The following is an 18,680-nucleotide window of genomic DNA, read 5'->3' as shown; positions in this document are numbered from 1 at the left end:
TTCTGAGGAACAGTTTGATCATTCCAGGTTACAGTGTTCCTTTAACACTAAGCAGGGTTGAGACAGAAGATAATATGGAGAAACTATAGACTCGTATAAGTTAGGAAAATCAAAAGCAATATTTCGGGAAAGTTAGTTTGGCAACGCTGGGCAGCATGAACTGCAGGGTAAGCAGGGCGGAGAACAAAAGAAAGAACAGTTAGGAGCTGCTGCCAAAACCAACAGCCTCCCGTGTTTCCAATGTAAACTAGGATGGCAGCTTCAGAAATGAGGATGGGAAAGCAAATGTCATACGGCTTACAAAAGATTCTGTTGGTGACAGAAATTAGACTCAAGATGAAGGGGAGAGCGGAGAGCAAAAAGTGAAGAAGACTGGTTCTAAGGTTTCTCCTCTGAAGGAAACAAAGAATGCTGTAACTGACAGAAATGGGACGATAAGAGATGAGAGCTAATCTGCAGGGTGGACTTGCTAAGTGATGGCACACACGAAGCTCCTGCTGTTGACAGAGGCCACATCTGATGCTTACGGGCTGAGAGCCCTCATTTTTGGGGTGGCAGCCTTATAAGCATAACTTACCTATAGTCATTCTCAACTTGTCAGCAGCATGACACTCAGGCCACTTGTGTAAATGACAAAAGAGAGTTTCTTTAGAAACATGCTGATTCGTTGCTTAGTGACCATAAACCACTGAGACGTGTTTTCAAGCTTATCACACAGAATTCATCTCACTGTTACATTACACAGGTCTCACTAAGACTTTTTAGCTCCTTCACCAAACCCCCTGTGTCTATTCATCATTTCTTCAAAAACAACTTTCTTTAAGTAAAGCTGGTCACTAGGGAGAGAAGTTGTCTAGTTACCTCCTTTTGCCTTGAATTTCAGGCTCAAGTCTCTTTTAAAAAACAAAACAAACAACAACAACAAAAAAATCACTCTTTCCCTGATCCTTCTCTGCTCTCAAAAGCCTCCCTGTCTCATCTTTTCATCTGACTCCAACATTATGTATCACTTTCTGTCCTCAAAGAGGCCTTGCTTACTCTTACTATTCACACATTTTATTCAGTCTCTTTATTCTCATTTAAGAAGAATAAACCAGGTCTCCCCCAAGTTGCAGCATGACCCAGAACATACCTTCTAAAGAGGGTTAGCCCAGAATAAGCTAAGTCAAAGCTTGGCTATATGATAGGATAATAATGATGCTCTGCCTGACTTACAGGATGACTATGGGAACCAAATCACTTAATTATGGCAATACAATTTGGCACAGGATGCTAGAATTAGGTTAAAAAACAAAATCTGGTTCCAAGTCTCCTTTCAGGAAAAATTCACCCTACATCCCCACAGACCTGTGACAACCCCAGAGGCTCTACAAGAAGCAAAACACAGAAGTGAACTGGGAGATTGAGTGGCCACTGTGGATTCATATCAAGCCCAGCAGTGCAATTCTTCCCATTCCAGAACTCAAGTCGACAAAACTTATTATCTTATGCATTTTTACCGTACATGTAAAAACACTAAAGACAAGGAAATAAGCAGGATAAACATTCAACTTTAATTGCAAAGGAAAGGGTTACTATTTTTAGTACAATACTTACAATGCAATACTATTTACAATTCCGTGTAAATAGAATTCAGAAAATTTAATTTCAAATCCCAGTTAAATTGAAGAGAGGAAAAATACTAAGACTGGACCTGCAGTTCCAAATTATTCTTTTCGGGTGGTAAATAAAATTAGCTTTATGTTTCACTAAAAATAAAGTTTCAAATAGGCAAGTATATCAGAAAAACAAAGTACCTGTGAGTTTGATTTTGGATAGTCGAGCCAAAATTCCTGGCAAATCATACACTTGCAGCTTCATCTCTTTCCACCGCTTTTCCTCTTTTGTCTCTTTCCCTGCATCTATTGAGTCTTCAATTACTGAGGCTGGCTCCAGTTCTATCAATTCCTTTTCATTTGGCTTTCTGGACAAAGATAGGCTGGGCGGTGAAAGAGGTCTCATCTCATATATTTCTGCTTTGGCTTGACCTGAAGATGTTTTTTCAAGGAAAGGAGATGCTACTGGTTCTGGCTTGGGTCTTACTTGCTGGTTGTGTCTTCTGTTCAGCTGTGTGACATACTAAACAAAAAAGCACACATTACTATAAAACCAAGACCCCAAATGCTCTCAAATGGTTGTTTAGCAACATCTTCAATCAGTCCAGCTTTTACATTATTTGAAAGCTTTTCCCACAGCTTTAATATCTGTTAATTTGGCAATGTATTTATAGAGTGCTATATGGAAATCACTATACTAAGAGATATGGAGAATAAAATTTAGGCCTCAGTAATGGTTTTCAATTTCTGTAGTTTAGAAAAGCCTAGAAATATACGTTCCTTGAAAGAAAAATTACTTGTTATTCATCTCCTCCAGAATTTTCCCTGGAGGCTTAACATTCCAAATACAATAAAAAAGTTTTCAATAATCAAGGGCCCAGCCGGGCACACTGGCTCATGACTGTAATCCCAGGATCCTCGAGCCTAGGAGTATGAGACGAGCCTGGACAACACAGGGAACGTCTCTACAAAAACAAACAAAAAAAAATCAGTGAGTCATGGTGGCATATGCCCACAGTCCCAGCTACTTGGGAGGCTGAGGCAGGACTGTTTGAGCGTAGGAGATTGAGCTGTGATTGTACCGTTGTACTCCAGCCTGAACGACACAGTGAGACCCTGTCTCACAAAAAAAAAAAAAAACCAGACAAAAAAGAGCCCAAGTCAACCTGTTGATTTTTCATATTCTCAGGCAAACAGCATAGGGAGGGGCTCAGTGGTAGGGCATAATCCAGGGCTGAATGATTTTGTTTTTGAGACAGAGTCTCACTCTGTTGCCCAGGCTGGAGTGCAGGGGCGCGATCTTGGCTCACTGCAAGCTCTGCCTCCCAGGTTCACGCCATTCTCCTGCCTCAGCCTCCAAAGTAGTTGGGACTACAGGCACCCGCCACCACACCTGGCTAATTTTTTTTAATTTTTAGTAGAGATAGGGTTTCACCGTGTTAGCCAGGATGGTCTTGATCTCCTGACTTCGTGATCTGCACGCCTCGGCCTCCCAAAGTGCTGGGATTACAGGTATGAGCCACCGCTCCGGCTGGCTGAATGATTTTATAGCAGGGCAGGATGAAGACAGAATGTGGGCTGTAGAGTCAGACAGTCTCTACCACTTACTAGCAAAATTAATAACTACTACTAATATTTGTGAAGTACTTTACAGTTTTATGTAATATATATCTCATTTAATCTTCTGAACAGTTGTCAAAGAAGATAGATCATTATTAGTATCTCCTCTCTTTCTCTCTCTTTAACTTACAGATAAGGAAACTAAGCCTCAGAAATAAACTGACATATCAACAGCCAACAACCAGCTACAGGTAGGCCTGGGAGTGGAGTCACCTATGCTGATAACTAGTTAAGTGCCTTTTCCATTACATCACAAAGATTTGAAATTACATACATTAGTCTTAATAAGGAATTATAAACTCATGAATGAAGAGTTGCATTTACATGAAAAAGGGCATTACACATATTTGAATTTCTCCTCTAAATATCCACCATTATCCTTGACCCCCAACTTAAAAAGCCTGAACATTTCTAGAAATTTAAATCTCTTATCAACATATCGAGTTTTATTAAGATTTTAATTTAAAGTTTTAAGTTAAAGATGAGAGAAATGTAAAATAGGACTTTAAATTATAAGTCTGCTGTTCTTTCAGGCTGGCACTATGAGTTTTCAGCTATCATTTTGCCATTCTATGACCCTTTCCCATCTGAGAAAATGCAAATGGCCTTCCTGGCAATTAACAGTAAGTTCCATATTGCCCACAAATTCATGGAGTCAACATGGATTGATGTATGTTATCAATGTCTATTATAAAATGCTAGAAAATTATAAAAACTGTCGAATCGTTTGAATTTACTCAGAAGTGCAACTGCTAAAAAAGACTTTTAAATGTACTGCTGATTTAAGAAAATGAGAGGGTCACACTGTTAAAGCAATTATTTCTCTATTACTGATGTAGTCACAGAACTCCAAAGAATTTTAAAAGATGTATCACAACAGTTCAGCTTTTCTCAATTTTGGCCAGGTCGAAATATGCCACAAGTTTTCAGTCTTTCTCTAAACTTAATCAATAAGTTCAGGATCATACTTTTAACCTCAAACACCAGAATTATTCTGGTTTCGGTCAAGAATAATCAAAACAAGAGATTTGGATAAATTTAAGGACACTAAATAAAAGTTCTTTTCAAACAGCATTTCTTAAAACTTTTATTAAATAGGAATTTCTGAAATTCCCTCAACAGAGAAAAATAAAGGCAGAAGTAACAGAGTAAGAATGGTCTTCTAAACATACCATGCGTTTGAGGAAGCTAAAGTGCTGAAATGTAATCCACTGCTTATTAACATTCCTGAGAAGATGTAAGAACTTGTGAGGGGAGTCCTGTATAGTTCTTCTTTCAAGATACCAGACGCAGCCTCCTAAGCAACCTATAATAGAGAGAGAAGTGGAAGAAAGGTTAAATGATTCATACTTCTTATCAAATGATGACTACACCTCCCCAGAAGCAAAGCCAGCCACTAAGGTAAGCGCTACACTGTGTGATGGGACAGAGCTTTGAAATAATCTAATCCAGATCTGTGAATAAATGCAATTTACCAGCCCTACTCATTGTTTAAGTCAGTATAGGTCTTCAGAAGGGCCAGGGAAAATTTTCATTTCAGGATCACTATGCTTTATTACATTGAATGCTGAAATGACCACGCTACAGATCTTTTTAAGAAAATATAAAACAACCTGCTCAGTCAATTTTTCAAAAGTAGAAAGTAAAAAGCATAATTTTTCTTAATAAATGACAATAAATTGAAATATATAGATTTCAGGTTAATATTTTAACTATGTAGGGTAAGACAACAAAAAGGAAGAAGAAACAGTTCCCAATAAAGTATGACTGTATCAATCTAGTTAGGAATAAGCTATTTTTGTTGTATCTAAATTTGGCTTTTAGTCATTCCACTGAAACTTCTCTCAAGTATCAACAAATCCAATGCTTCTCTGCCTTGGTCCTCATCCTATTCAAGCCTCCGACAAGCCATACAACACCACAGATTCTCCCAATGGCTTCCATGACACTAAGTGTTCCTGGTTCTCTGCATTCTATTTCTCAGTTGCAGATGGTGTCTATTCTTGCTATGTATGCCACCTTAAGGTAGTCATGTTCCCTCTTTCTGAACATTAAATATTGTCCCTGAGCAAATGTAATTATAGGATAATTTCTGATCTTCAAACCATTTCTAGAGTCATCGGGCCTATTTCCATCTCCTCTCTTGGTATCTCTATATGGATGGATTGCAAAATGTCTTTAAGAGCGTTTTATTCTCAACCAATCTCTACTCTGTCCCCTATTGCACATAAAACCATTACTTATTTAAAACTTCAGGAACATCTTGAACTCTCCTGTTATCAACTAACAATCATCAAGTCCAATCTACTCGGAAATATAGGTCAGACCTGTCCACTTCTTTCCATTTTTACTGATCATCTTACATTTATCATCTTACATTCGGATTGTGGTAATGATAGCATTCAAGCCAGGACTCCTGCCTTCAATACTTCCTTTCCTCTCCAATCCACATTCCCAGAGGCAACAGTTTTCTTCCTGCAGCCCTGAATACATATTACTCACACAACCCACCAAAGCAACATTGCCCATGACCCTCCACTAAAAACACCACACATTTCACATTTGTTAATCTGTTTCTATCATTTCCTTGTTCGCACGCCACTCTCTGTCAAATTTTCTGTCTTTTTCAACTACTCTATCACTTTATGCCATGTTGTGTAATGCTTCTTCATGCAAATTGTTCCCATCATCTCATTTTTTACTTCCTTGATGGCAAGAATTCTCCTTTCCTCACCACCTTTGTACAACAGCTAGCAGAGCACTTTTATATAAAAAGGAAATAATGTTTGATGACTACATAGCCCACACAGCACACCTGGACTATGGAAAGGAGAATTATCACAACCCCGAGAAATACATCACAATTTCCTTAGACTGGAGATAAATCACTTCTTCATTGAAATTATAGTCTCGGAGCTTGCAGAGCAAGACTCCGTCTCAAAAAAAAAAAAAAAAAAAAAAAAGAAATTATAGTCTCAAACCTGAGTTAATTATGACATGCTTGTTTTCCATAAACATGAAAATGTGTTTGCCTTGGAGCCACCTTGCTAAATAACTCTCATGATTAAGTGGGTGGATTACCTGAGGTCAGGACTTCGAGACCAGCCTGACCAACATGATGAAACCCCATCTCTACTAAACAAAAAAATTAGCCAGGCATGGTGGCACTTGAAAAATTCCAGCTACTTGGGAGGCCAAGATGGGCGGATCACCTGAGATCAGGAGTTCCAGACCATCCTGGCCAACATGGTGAAACCCTGTCTCTACTAAAAATACAAAACTTAGCCGGCCATGGTGGTGCATGCGCCTGTAATCCCAGCTACTCAGGAGGCTGAAGCAGGAGAATTGCTTGAACCCAGGAGGCGGAGGTTGCAGTGAGCTGAGATTGTGCCATTGCACTCCAGCCTGGACAACAAGTGTAAAACTCCATCTCAAAAAAAAAAAAAAAAGATTAAGTGGGTCAAACTGAGATTTTACAGAATGGTAGTAAGAAAAAACAGCTAGGAAACTGACATTTCATTTAGCTGAAACACGTCACATTTCTATGAATCAGTGCCTAGAAACTGAAAGACATTTCAGCCTTGTGTAAACAAATGTAAGTTTGAAGATACACAAAGATTATAATAGATACATTAAAATTCTGGAAGCATAAGACCATATCTATTATTCACCATCAACACTGGCTCCTGATTTTAGGATGTTTAAAATTAGGTAAGGAGACAAGTAGCTAAAAAATGCTGACATTTTTTATTTTTATTTTTTTATTTTTTTGAGATGGAGTCTCCCTCTGTCACCCAGGCTGGAGTGCAGTGGCATGATCTTGGCTCACTACAACCTCTGCCTCCTGGGTTCAAGCTATTCCCCTGCCTCAGCCTCCCGAGTAACTGGGATTTCAGGCGCATGCCATTGCACTTGGCTAATTTTTTTTTTTTTTTTTTGTATTTTTAGTAGAGAGGGCATTTCACCATGTTGGCCAGGCTGGTCTTGAACTCCTGACCCCAAGTGGTCCACCCGCCTTGGCCTCCCAAAGTTCTGGGATTACAGGTGTAAGCCACTGCGCAAAGGCAGTGATGACAGTTTTTAAATGGCTATAAAATACTTAGAACTTTTAGAAGCAAAATCAGGCATGATACTACTCGATCACTAACACTGTCCCAGTTTACCTTCTCTGCCACCTCATCCCACCGTGCTGCTTTCCCATCAAGCTCTCTTAGTAGATCTTCCAAGTGGATCATAGGAAGTTATACAGACCACTTACTAGCAGAGTTTTTGGCAATTATGTTCACAGCTTCAGGGAGTAAGCTGTCTATTAATGCCTTCTATACCACCACTGCAAAGACTGATGCAGCAACAAACCATGTGGGCCATATGCAGCCCACCTACTGGAACTGGGGAATTCACAGTAGTCAAGCAGAATTGTCCTATAGCTGACAATATAGAATGGAAAGGCAGAAAAACAGCTAATCTGAAGGATGCATGCTGGAAAAACCTCCACACAGAGGAGATATTTCAAGCACGAGAAAAGGATGAGTTCTCTGAGAATGAGTGCCCAGGATCAGGATCAAAGAACATTCCCAGTCAGGGATGGTAGAAGGTAACAAAGAAGTGATTCAAAAAAGAATCACAGGACTTTAAAAAACAACAAACAACAACTGTTCATTATGGAAAATCACAGCCATGTGTAAAAGCGGAAGAGTACCATGAGCCCCCATTACTTATCCCCAAGCTTCAACAATTACCAGACCCTAGCCAATCCTGTTTCATCTATTCTACCTCTCCACTTTACAAACCAAACAGGACCTTTGAGATCACCTACTTCAATTATGTCATTTCATAGATGAGTAAACTCAATTCCAGAAAAGTCAAATGAATTGCCCTGGGATCACACAGACCAGAAGACAGCCATAAAATAACATTATGAAAAAGAACGAAGAACGCAATTTCATGGAGTCACAGTGTCAACATCACCAGATGGTGCAGAGAGCTTGTGTGTGGTAGGTGACAACTGAAAAAAGTTTCTGGGATGTGATCAAAAGGCAGTCCCTGGCGTCTCTTATCTGGCTTCTAATATGCACCACCGGCATCACATTCCTCACACAACCATTAGTTAATCATCTAACGTCCTGTTTAATATCTCCATGGGGACAAGTTGCATCCATCCACAAATAACTATTGGGAGCAAACAGTGTACACTAAGTACTCTTCTGGGCACTGGAAACACAGAGGTAAACCAGAGATGGACACTGTCCCTGCTATGACAAGGTTTGTATTCTAGTTGGGAAAAACAAATAATAAACGAGTATGTAAATAAACAAGTATAGACTGTGCTAACCATAATGAAAGAAATAAATGGAATGATGTGAAAAGAAAGAAGTAGGGGGCCCTAGTTTATTATAGGGTGGTCTCTATAAAGGCCTCTCTGAAAAGGTGACATTGAGATGAGACATTACCAAGAGTCAAAGAAGAACATTCCAGCTCCAATATACATTTGTCACTAGTTCCTTCGAGTGAAAGGATATTAAAGACCACTCTGGCGGTACAAAGACAAAAGTCTGATGGGGACTACAGTCCGCTGTCTGCAACTGTCATTATTATCACCGTTGTCATCATGACTCTTTATATTGGAACAAGCCTTCTGAGTGGAAGCAAAGTACTTTCCTTGTCATTGCAAGCCAGTGGCTAGAAGCTGAGGCTCTGATAAGGAGGGCTGTGGAACCCCAAGGTTCTACTATGCTCTGCCCTCTCCTCCAGCTTCCGCTATCTGAAAACCTAAAGCAGCACGAAGACACCGCTCTTCCGCAGAAGCCGGATGGAGGAGGCGGTGTGGACCACCAAAGCTACAGTGCAAGACTGGACCCTAGCTCCGTGGCCTCTTCACTCCAAGCTACTCCAGAGGTCATTTCCCCCACCACACCGGTGGCCGGCCAACCTCGCCAAGGGCTCCCCAAGGTTGCAGCCAGCCGGAACCACGGTCTCGCACGTGGCAATAAGAGAAGAATTTCCCCCAAGGTCGTGCCCAAGGCGGGTACAGTACCTGTCAGGAGGCGTGAGGAGAGAGTGTGCGGAGATGCGGCCATAATTTACGAGTCTGGGCCGCTCCCCGGGATACCCGTGTCCTCTCTCCTCACGGGACGCTGGGAGCCGCCATCTTCCTTCTCCGCCCCCCTGTGGGAGTAGTTCCGGGCCGTCACTTCCGGCGGGCGGGCTCCGAAAGGAGAGCGCGAAGGCTGGAGGTAGTCGGAATGGACTGGCTGGAGTGTGGCGGGCTGAGGCCTGAAGGAGTTCGGGGAACCGCAAAGGACGGTGTGCCTCCGTTGTCCTGAAGAAAAAGCCGCGCGTGGACGACTGGCCGGCCCGCGCTTGCAGCTCCCAGAAGTTGACAGGCATCCTCCAGTGACCGGGTGAGGTGGGCAGGGCTGGGCTGCAGCGTCCTCCCGGGCAATTTAAAGTTACAGCGGCCGGGCGCTGTGGCTCACGCCTGCAATCCCAGTGCTTAGGGAGACCGAGGCGGGAGGGTCGTTTGATCCTGGGAGCTCGAGACCAGCCTGGGTAACAAAGCGAGACCCCGCCTCTACAAAAAATGTAAAATTAGGCAGGTGTGGTGGCGCCTGCCTGTGGTCTCAGCTACTCAGGAGGCTGAGGCGGGAGTATCGCTTGAGCCTGGGAGGTCGAGGCTGCAGTGATTGCGCCACTGCACTGCAGCTTGGGCGACACAGTGAGACCCTGTCTCTAAAAATAAATTTTAAAATAAAAATAAAGTTAAAATTAGGACACTTCCCAGTGACAGGAGCATCATGAGGAAATGGTTCCCGTGGCGATGCTTCCACCTCCACGTCTGATCAATCACACTTTACCATAGTCTCTATCAAATGGGAGCCCAGAGGAACTCCGTGTTACTTGTTTCTGAGCCGCACTAAAGGAACTGAATCATCCAGATATCTCCAGATTGCATGTAGAGGTTCAGATTTGGTGCTCTGGAGTGAAATCCGTATTCCAGTTCTGGCCTTGTGACTTTGTTTGAGCAAATTACCTAAGTCCTCAGAACCTCAGTTATCTAGCAATACAATGGGGTAATAATAGTACATCTTTTATAAGTGGTTGAGAGAATTAGATAAATGTGTGTCATGGGTAGCCAGGCACCTACTAGGTACAGGCACTAATAGATTATTACCTGTGTTATCATAAGTGTTGTGATTACGGGGGCAGTTCTCAGCATCCCCCAACCCCTCAATCTTCTTTTCAGATTGGGGTTCCACAAGTAAAAAGTAGATTTGGGAAAAGATTCCGCTTTTGAAAAAGAAGAGAAAAAATAGGTAATTGGGTTCTAAAAAGGCAATTTCTTTCTGTGTTTTCAATGATGAGAGGATAGCCGTTCAACTAACATTGCTAGGCACAGGGGACGCTGAAGAGCTTAAGACACCCGCCCGCCCTATTCTGTAGGAGCTTACACTAGACCAGTGAGGGGACAAGAGGTTGTCGATTGTCACTATCAGTGTGATAGGGGTAGTATACAAAGTGCTGCAGAAACCCTGATGAGGTAACATTTCTGTGCAGTTGGTTTAAGGAAGGCTTCAGAGATCTAAGAACAGGAAGATTTTTACAGCACACACAATGAGAACACTTGCACACAGGAAGGGGAACATCACACACTGGGGCCTGTCGTGGGATGGGGGAAGGGGGGAGGGATAGCATTAGGAGATATACCTAATGTACATGACGAGTTAGTGGGTACAGCACACCAACATGGCACATGTATACATATGTAACAAACCTGCACATTGTGCCCACGTACCCTAGAACTTAAAGTAAAAAAAAAAAAAAAAAAGATTTTTACAGCATAGAAGAAAGGGAAAGGACACTCCATAAAGAGGAAAATAGCATTAAGTACTATGTTAAAAGTTTTTGAACTCTTTATAATTTTCCATGTGCTTTTATAAACACTTGTTTAAACCTAGAGCAAAAGTTATCCTCTCTAAGTCTGGCACATTAAGGCCCAAAGAGTTTTAAGTAATCCACTCAAAGTCACCTAGCTGTTGAGTGCCAGAACCAAGACCTGAGTCCCTGAAACCCGTGAGAGTGTTATTTTCACCATGCCATAAGGCCTTACTCACCTAACCATCTTGAAGAGTCATAGCTTCTGTGATTTATAAAACTTAAGTGTTTTTCACCTTGGCAGCCTATCAGAATCAAATGTAGGACTTTAAAAAATTACAGATGTCTAAGCCACCTCTAGACCTGTTGAATCTGAAGAGGTGTATGATAGATGTAGAGAGACCTGTAATTTTCTCTTTAAAGCACCACTGGTGATAATGATACACAGAACTGAGAATACTGGATTCCAGCTTTCACTTCACAACACAACCATGTCTAAAAGGTTGATTAACATGAATGTTATATTTCACTAACTCCCAAGTTCTCTAGGCTTATGATAGCCAAGGGGTTTAATAGACATGCACCTTCTTGACCAACAGATATTTCCTTTGTTTTAAATTTTTTTCCAAAAATGGGCACAAGGTAAGGCCAAGTACACAAATGAATGCATAGGTTTTTATTTATTTGTAGAAATTAGAGGCCAGGCGTGGTGGCTCATGCCTGTAGTCCCAGCACTTTGGGAGGCCAAGGTAGGCAGATCACCTGAGATCAGGGTTTCGAGACCATCCTGGCCAACATGGTGAAACCCTGTCTCTACTGAAAATACAAAACTTAGCTGGCCGTGGTGGTGGGCGCCTGTAATCCCAGCTACTCTGGAGGCTGAGGCAGGAGAATTGCTTGAACCCAGGAGGCGGAGGTTGCAGTGAGCTGAGATCGTGCCCCTGCACTCCAGCCTGGGTGACAAAGCAAGATTCTGTCTCAAAAAAAAAAATAGAGTAAATGTTTTATGGAAGAAATGCCTGAGAGATAACACATTCTGGCTTTACTGGCCAGGAAATGCACTTATCTATCTACTATTTATAGTAAAGTTAGCCTAGGCCATCATACTCTCCAGAAAAGTAATCCTTTGGAGATACTTCTGGAATGAAGAGGGTTCCATAGCCATATACATTGACTTGGCCATGAGTAGCTGCAAGGGAAGCAAGGAAAGCTGAAAACAGGGTTGCAGTGATTACATTAGGCCAGTCTCCATCACTGTGGACCTAGCCATATTGCTGTCTCAAATCAAATTAACATTCAACCAAGGAAGAAGCAGGGAATAGATTTTGGATGAGTAACTGAAAGAGTATCACAACTGTTTGACCCACAGCTTTCCAAGCATTTTGAACACAACCCATTTTATGAAATACCATTAAAACGGGAAATAGGACTTTTAGAGATAGGCCTCAGAAATCCATATAGCTCTCTACCTTTTCTTTTCTAGATTTGTAAACCCAGGTCCAGAGAGGTTAAGTGATTTACTCTGTGATAGAACATTGACTCTAGACATCCAAGTCAGCATTTTTTCCATTTCATTATATTGTCTTTTTTTTTGTCCCTCAGTCTACCTGTAGCATCTTCATTAATGAAATAGTGTAGGGCTCCACAATTAGATATAGTATTTATTTGACTTTGAATTTCACATTTCAAGCAAAATATATTTCAGAGGCTATGTTCAGTATTACTTGTGGAAAGAGATAGAAGGAATCAAAAGCATTACTTTTTTAACTAAAATAGTAAATAGATGTAAATAATTGAAAGCATTATTTTTAGCTAAAAGCATTATATATATTATTCCATAATTACAGAAAGTTGAGGTATATCATTCAATTGTGTGTTAATGTGGTCATTACCACTTAAACGTTTTTTTCTTTTTTTTGTGTGTGTGGTTTTTTTTTTGTTTTTTTTTTTGAGACAGGGTCTCACTCTGTCACCCGTGTGGGAGTGCAGTGGTGTGATCATAGCTCACTGCAGCCTCAACCTCCTAGGCTCAGTTAATCCTCCTGCTTCAGCCTCCTAAGTAACTGGAACTATAAGCACATACCAGCATGCCTGGCTAAGTTTTAGATTTTTTGTAGAGACAGGGGTCTCACTGTGTTGCCCTGGCTGATCTTGAACTCCTGGGCTTAAGCGATCCTTCTGCCTCAGCCTTTCAAAGTGCAGTGATTATAGGCATAAGCCTCTGTGCTCAGCCTGCTTATATATTTTTAAATAGTGTTTGTAAAGCTTTGTACCTTGTTTCTTAAAATTAATATTTAAAAAGCTTGAGAACCTAGAAAATGGAAACTAACCTATACTGTAGTCCCATCTTGTCCTGTAGGTTGGCTGCTCCTTTGCTTTCGAATAGGATTTCTTCTCAGAAAGTCTACATGTACTGAATAAAATCTGCAATTTACACCATATCACATGACTTTGAAGTAAATGCTAACTTTTTCTAAGCCTTGCTGAATTTCACAATAGATAAAGACCCAGCTTTCTCTAGGAGCTAAAGGGAGAAAAAAACCCCAACCTAGTATGCAGGATGTAACCAGTTGACACAGAACTATGTATTTGAAAACAAAATAGATTTCAAAACCTAGGGGTAGGCAAATGATTCGAATAGACTTTCTCCCAAGCAGACTTACAAATGCCAAGAAGCATGAGGGAAAAAAACCCTTAACATCATTAGTCGTTAGGGAAATGCAAAGCAAACCTACAGTGAGATATCATTTCACATCCACTTGGATGGCTGTAATCAGAGTCAAATAATAACAAGTGTTGACAAGGATATGGAGAAACTGGAACCCTCATAGATTGCTGATGGGGATATAAAATGATGTAGTCACTTTAGAAAACAGTTTAGCTGTTCCTTAATAAGTTAAACATGGACCTGTATGATCCAGCAGTTCCTCTCCCAGGAATAGACTCAAGACAAATAAAAGCATACATCCACACAAAAATTTATATATGAATATTCATAGCAGTATTGTTCATAATTGCCAAAAAGTGGCTACAACCCAAGTGTCCATCAACTGATTAATGTATAAATAAAATGTTGTATATCCATACAGTGGAATATTTGGCCATAAAATGAAAATGAAGTACCAATACATGCCATGATATGTATGAACCACAAAAACATACCAAGTTTAAGAAGCTGGTCACCAAAGACCACATATTGGATGGTTTCATTTATATGAAATGTCCAAAGTAGTCAAATCCATAGAGACAGAAAATAGGTTAGTGGTTGCCTATGGCTGGGAAAGTGGGTAGAGGTAAAAGAGAAGTGGCTGCTTATGGGTACAGGGTTTATTTAGGATGGAGGAGGATGAAAATGTTCTAAAATTGATTTTAGTGATAGTTACACAACTCTGAATATGTTAAAAATCATTTCATTGTACACTTTAAATAGGCAAATTGTATAGAATATGGATTATCTACCAACAAACCTGTTTTTAAATTAGGAAGAGCTACTCAAGGATATCAAAGGTCCTCATGTTGGACAGACTGCTCATCATCTACACCTCTTCCCTCCTTATATAGAGTGGAAGATGTAACTGTCCAGAATAAAGGCATTTCCCAGCCTCCCTTGCAGCTGGGTGTGACTTTGCAACTGATTCTCAACAGTGGGATGCAAAGGTAGGCAATGTGTTTAATTTCCAAGAGTTCTTAATAATGAGGTACCAGCCATGTGTTGAAGACAGCACAGCAATAAAATAGGCAGAGCTTGGGTCTCTACTGCTTGTGGAACTGCTGTACCAGTCCTGGACTGGTTTCATGAGAGACAAATAAACTTTTTGACTTGTTAACATGGTGTTTGGGTTTTCTGCCCCCCTGTGGTACTGCTTAATTCAAACAATATACCATTAATGCGAATATAGATTAATAGTAAAGTTAATGAGCTCATGTGCCTAGCTCATAGTCAGGTCAAAAGCGATAGCTGTTGCTATTAAATGACTCGCCATATGCTTTAATAAGCAAGCAATGACGAGAAAATGTTAATAGTTTTTTAAATATGTGTTTTCAAAAGGAAAATTTAGGGGTCATAATATTCAAAAATTTATTGTAATAAAGCAATTTGATGAAGTTTATTCATCAAAATGAAACAATTTGATGAATCTAGAGAAAGCAAAATTTAAAAATAAATAAGAATTTTTATGTGCCTCCTATGCTATTTAGGAATGAGGGTACCATGAGCCAGACAATTGGTCCCAATTTGTCAGACACAAGATCTGTGATGTGGAAAATGGGAACTTCCGTACTTCATGGAAGTATTCCTAAAGACCAACTTACCTTGTTCTTGTTCACCATGCTAGCATCTCAAAATTTGTTCACCAGACCCTACTTAGAGTTCTCTAGGATAAGGGTGCCCCTCATCCCCAGAAAGGAATGCTAATATGGATAGGTTAAGAACAAGGATATTAATGAGCATGCTGCTGAGAGTTAGGCTTTTGGAGAGAGGATGAAAAGGGATGAACATCTGGGTTTTCACTTGACATCCTCTCTTTGGAGTCGGTCTCTTGATTTTCCTGGCCTTTCGGTTTTTCTCTCTCAAAATAAACCCCCACCCCTACCCGTCATCCTTGATAGTTCTTCTCCTAGTCCCATCACATTGGGAAGGTGATGACAAGATGAGTCTGAGTATGTCTCTTGCTTGAGATGGGTCTTCTGCTTTGAAAGAGGCCCAGGGAAAAGGAGGGTGCTCAGGCCCTTCCTTGTCAGACCCACCAGATCTAACCCTGCTCACAAAAGTTAGGGCTTCCACATAAGCGTATGGGGCCAGAACCTTAATGTGGTAATAAACAATGGCTTCTCTCTGGCCTTGTCTTCCATTGGAGGCTTTGTGAAGGTCCTGTAACTACAGTAAGTAACCCCAGTGTGGGGAAGCATAGGATATTTTAAGATTTCTTCATTTGACTATCTCTTCATGACAACACTACTGAATTAGCTAGGGTCCAGTCGGGAGACAGAAATCACACCAATTATTTGAAAGAATTTAACCTAAAGAAAGGTTAATGTGGTATAAAGTTGTCAACTGGGTAATCCAAAGGGCAAAAATAAAGTTAGGGTATTGGTAACTAAGAAGCAGCTACCACCTCTATGGCTGTGGAAACAAAAGGAAGAAGTTGGAATTATTACAATTTAGAAACTTAGAGGAGTGGAAACTCAGGCTGTTAAGGAGGGGCACTGCAACCCTGGTGCTCTTGTCACTGAGCAGGAGCTGATTGAGCTGGTTCTTTATGTGTTGGGAAAGCTGCAAATGGGGCTAAGCTGCTGCTGAGAATTCTAGAAGCTTTGGAGTGGTGCTCATAGGAATTGCAGGCAGACAGGAAGCAATAGAAGGAGCAAGTCCTCCTTGGCCCAGTCTTGCAGCATTACTAAGGCCTCATTGGCAGAGATTGTGGTTTGCAGGAATGTGGCTTGCATTCTGCCAGCTCTCGGCACAATAGGGAAGGGTAGCTTTGGAGCCAGGGCAGATAACTGATGGGAGTTATCTGAGTAGATGTTCCACTCTAAGTGTACAGATTAGAGTTTACAGTCAGTCACCTCTGAGATTGAGTAACTTAAATCAGTTCCTAAGATCTCTTAATAGTTCCTCTGAAGTGACTGATAACTTCAGGCTAGGATCCTAGTCCGAGATCACTCTAATCAGACATTACACCTCAGGTTACAACATGTAACCTGCTAGCCACCCTTTTCCATCTTTACTCCCCAGGGCTCGATTCCACACATGAGTTTTGGGATACCAAAACTGAAAAGTGCAGTACTGGACTCAGAAAAAGGAAAAGTTGGAGGGAAATGCACTATAACAAATTCTATTCACTGCCATGGTGTTCTCCCTTTTAAATAAACAAACCTTTATTTTGTTAAGGGAAGCAATATGCCAGGAGATGAATCATGATTGCTTTAAGTTTATCGGAGTACTCTCGGTCACATTTCCAGAGTTTCTTACAGACAGTGATGGCTATGTTTCTCAGTTCTGGCTAAAGAGATATAAGGAGAGACTGGCTGGTAAGGTTTTGGTGGATAATTTTGTTTACCATTGAAAGAGCTGGGCATGCAAAGGGAGGTGTTCTTTCTGCCTTTTTTCTGTTATACTCAGGATGCAAGACTGTGGATGTAATTGCTGGAACTGAGGCAGCTATCTTGCAATGATGAGGTGACAAGCATGAGGACAAGTAGACATGCCAAGGAAGGCAAAGCAGAAAAAAATAAGAGCCCAGCTTCTTGAGGAAATTGTTGAGCCACTACACCAAGTCAGGAACATCTGTCTGCAGATTGATGGCTACAGGCGTATTATGATGCTTAAGCTACTGTTTAGTTGTCTGTTCATTGCATCCTGGATGATGCATTCAAGGGGTGAGACAAGGAGTGAGCAACCTGACATCAAAGCTTGCTGAGGACAGGTGACATGGAGAGACAACTAGAATCATGTCAGCTATCCAAAAAGGAAATCACATTTAACAAAAAACAGATTCGAATATGGTGGCTGTTTCGAATATGACTTAAATCCACAATGGTTTAAATAATGCAAAAATAAGAGAAATTTTGTGCAGATTTGTTTCCTGCCTTGTTTCTTGCCATTTGCTCTGTGTCCAACTCCTCTGATGAGGTCAGAATGTCTGATTTCTTTTTTTTTTTTAAACATAGATACAAATGATTTATTTTATTTCTGGAAAAACATTTTATAATTTCACTGAATCTCTCTGCGGTTGGCGTTTTTCTTCTATTTTGCCCTTTTTATTATTATTATTATTATTATTATACTTTAGGTTTTAGGGTACATGTGCACAATGTGCAGGTTTGTTACATATGTATCCTTGTGCCATGTTGGTGTGCTGCACCCATTAACTCGTCATTTAGCATTAGGTATATCTCCTAATGCTGTCCATCCCCCCTCCCCCGACCCCACGACAGTCCCTCCCCCCTGCCCCCACCCCACAACAGTGTGATGTTCCCCTTCCTGTGTCCATGTGTTCTCATTGTTCAATTCCCACCTATGAGTGAGAACATGTGGTGTTTGGTTTTTTGTCCTTGCGATAGTTTACTGAGAATGATGGTTTCCAGTTTGATCCATGTCCCTACAAAGAACATGAACTCATCATTTTTTATGGCTGCATAGTATTCCATGGTGTATATGTGCCACATTTTCTTAATCCAGTCTGTCGTTGTTAGACATTTGGGTTGGTTCCAAGTCTTTGCTATTGTGAATAGTGCCGCAATAAACATACGTGTGCATGTGTCTTTATAGCAGCATGATTTATAGTCCTTTGGGTATATACCCAGTAATGGGATGGCTGGGTCAAATGGTATTTCTAGTTCGAGATCCCTGAGGAATCGCCACACTGACTTCCACAATGGTTGAACTAGTTTACAGTCCCACCAACAGTGTAAAAGTGTTCCTATTTCTCCACATCCTCTCCAGCACCTGTTGTTTCCTGACTTTTTAATGATGGCCATTCTAACTGGTGTGAGATGGTATCTCATTGTGGTTTTGATTTGCATTTCTCTGATGGCCAGTGATGATGAGCATTTTTTCATGTGTTTTTTGGCTGCATAAATGTCTTCTTTTCA

At 40.9% G+C, this 18,680-nt stretch overlaps 1 protein-coding gene and 1 long non-coding RNA gene across 3 annotated transcripts in view; one reads left to right on the top strand and one right to left on the bottom strand.

The window, feature by feature from the left end:
* Positions 1–9,393, bottom strand: part of LOC116458532 (protoheme IX farnesyltransferase, mitochondrial) — a 142,225-nt gene extending 132,832 nt beyond the window's left edge. The window contains exons 1-3 of one of the 2 annotated variants that reach the window (XM_032138270.2): positions 9,250–9,393; positions 4,388–4,521; positions 1,797–2,118 (exon numbers count right to left, since the gene is read on the bottom strand). In XM_032138270.2, coding sequence (XP_031994161.1) covers positions 1,797–2,118; positions 4,388–4,521; positions 9,250–9,292 — 499 coding nt within the window. In that variant the 5' untranslated portion in view covers positions 9,293–9,393. The remainder of the gene's footprint in view (positions 1–1,796; positions 2,119–4,387; positions 4,522–9,249) is intronic. The other variant, XM_058431513.1, reaches the window with a different exon arrangement.
* A 49-nt stretch (positions 9,394–9,442) lies between these two features.
* The window catches only part of LOC116458533 (uncharacterized), a 76,331-nt gene continuing 67,093 nt past the window's right edge, over positions 9,443–18,680 (top strand). Inside the window, exon 1 of the long non-coding RNA XR_004245350.2 lies at positions 9,443–9,616. This is a non-coding gene — a long non-coding RNA (uncharacterized LOC116458533). The remainder of the gene's footprint in view (positions 9,617–18,680) is intronic.

The sequence above is a fragment of the Hylobates moloch genome, unplaced genomic scaffold, assembly GCF_009828535.3.
Source record: "Hylobates moloch isolate HMO894 unplaced genomic scaffold, HMol_V3 SCAFFOLD_19, whole genome shotgun sequence".
NCBI classification, from domain to species: domain Eukaryota; kingdom Metazoa; phylum Chordata; class Mammalia; order Primates; family Hylobatidae; genus Hylobates; species Hylobates moloch.
The sequence above is the reverse complement of the archived record's forward strand: the minus strand, read 5'-3'. Positions and strand labels throughout refer to the sequence as shown.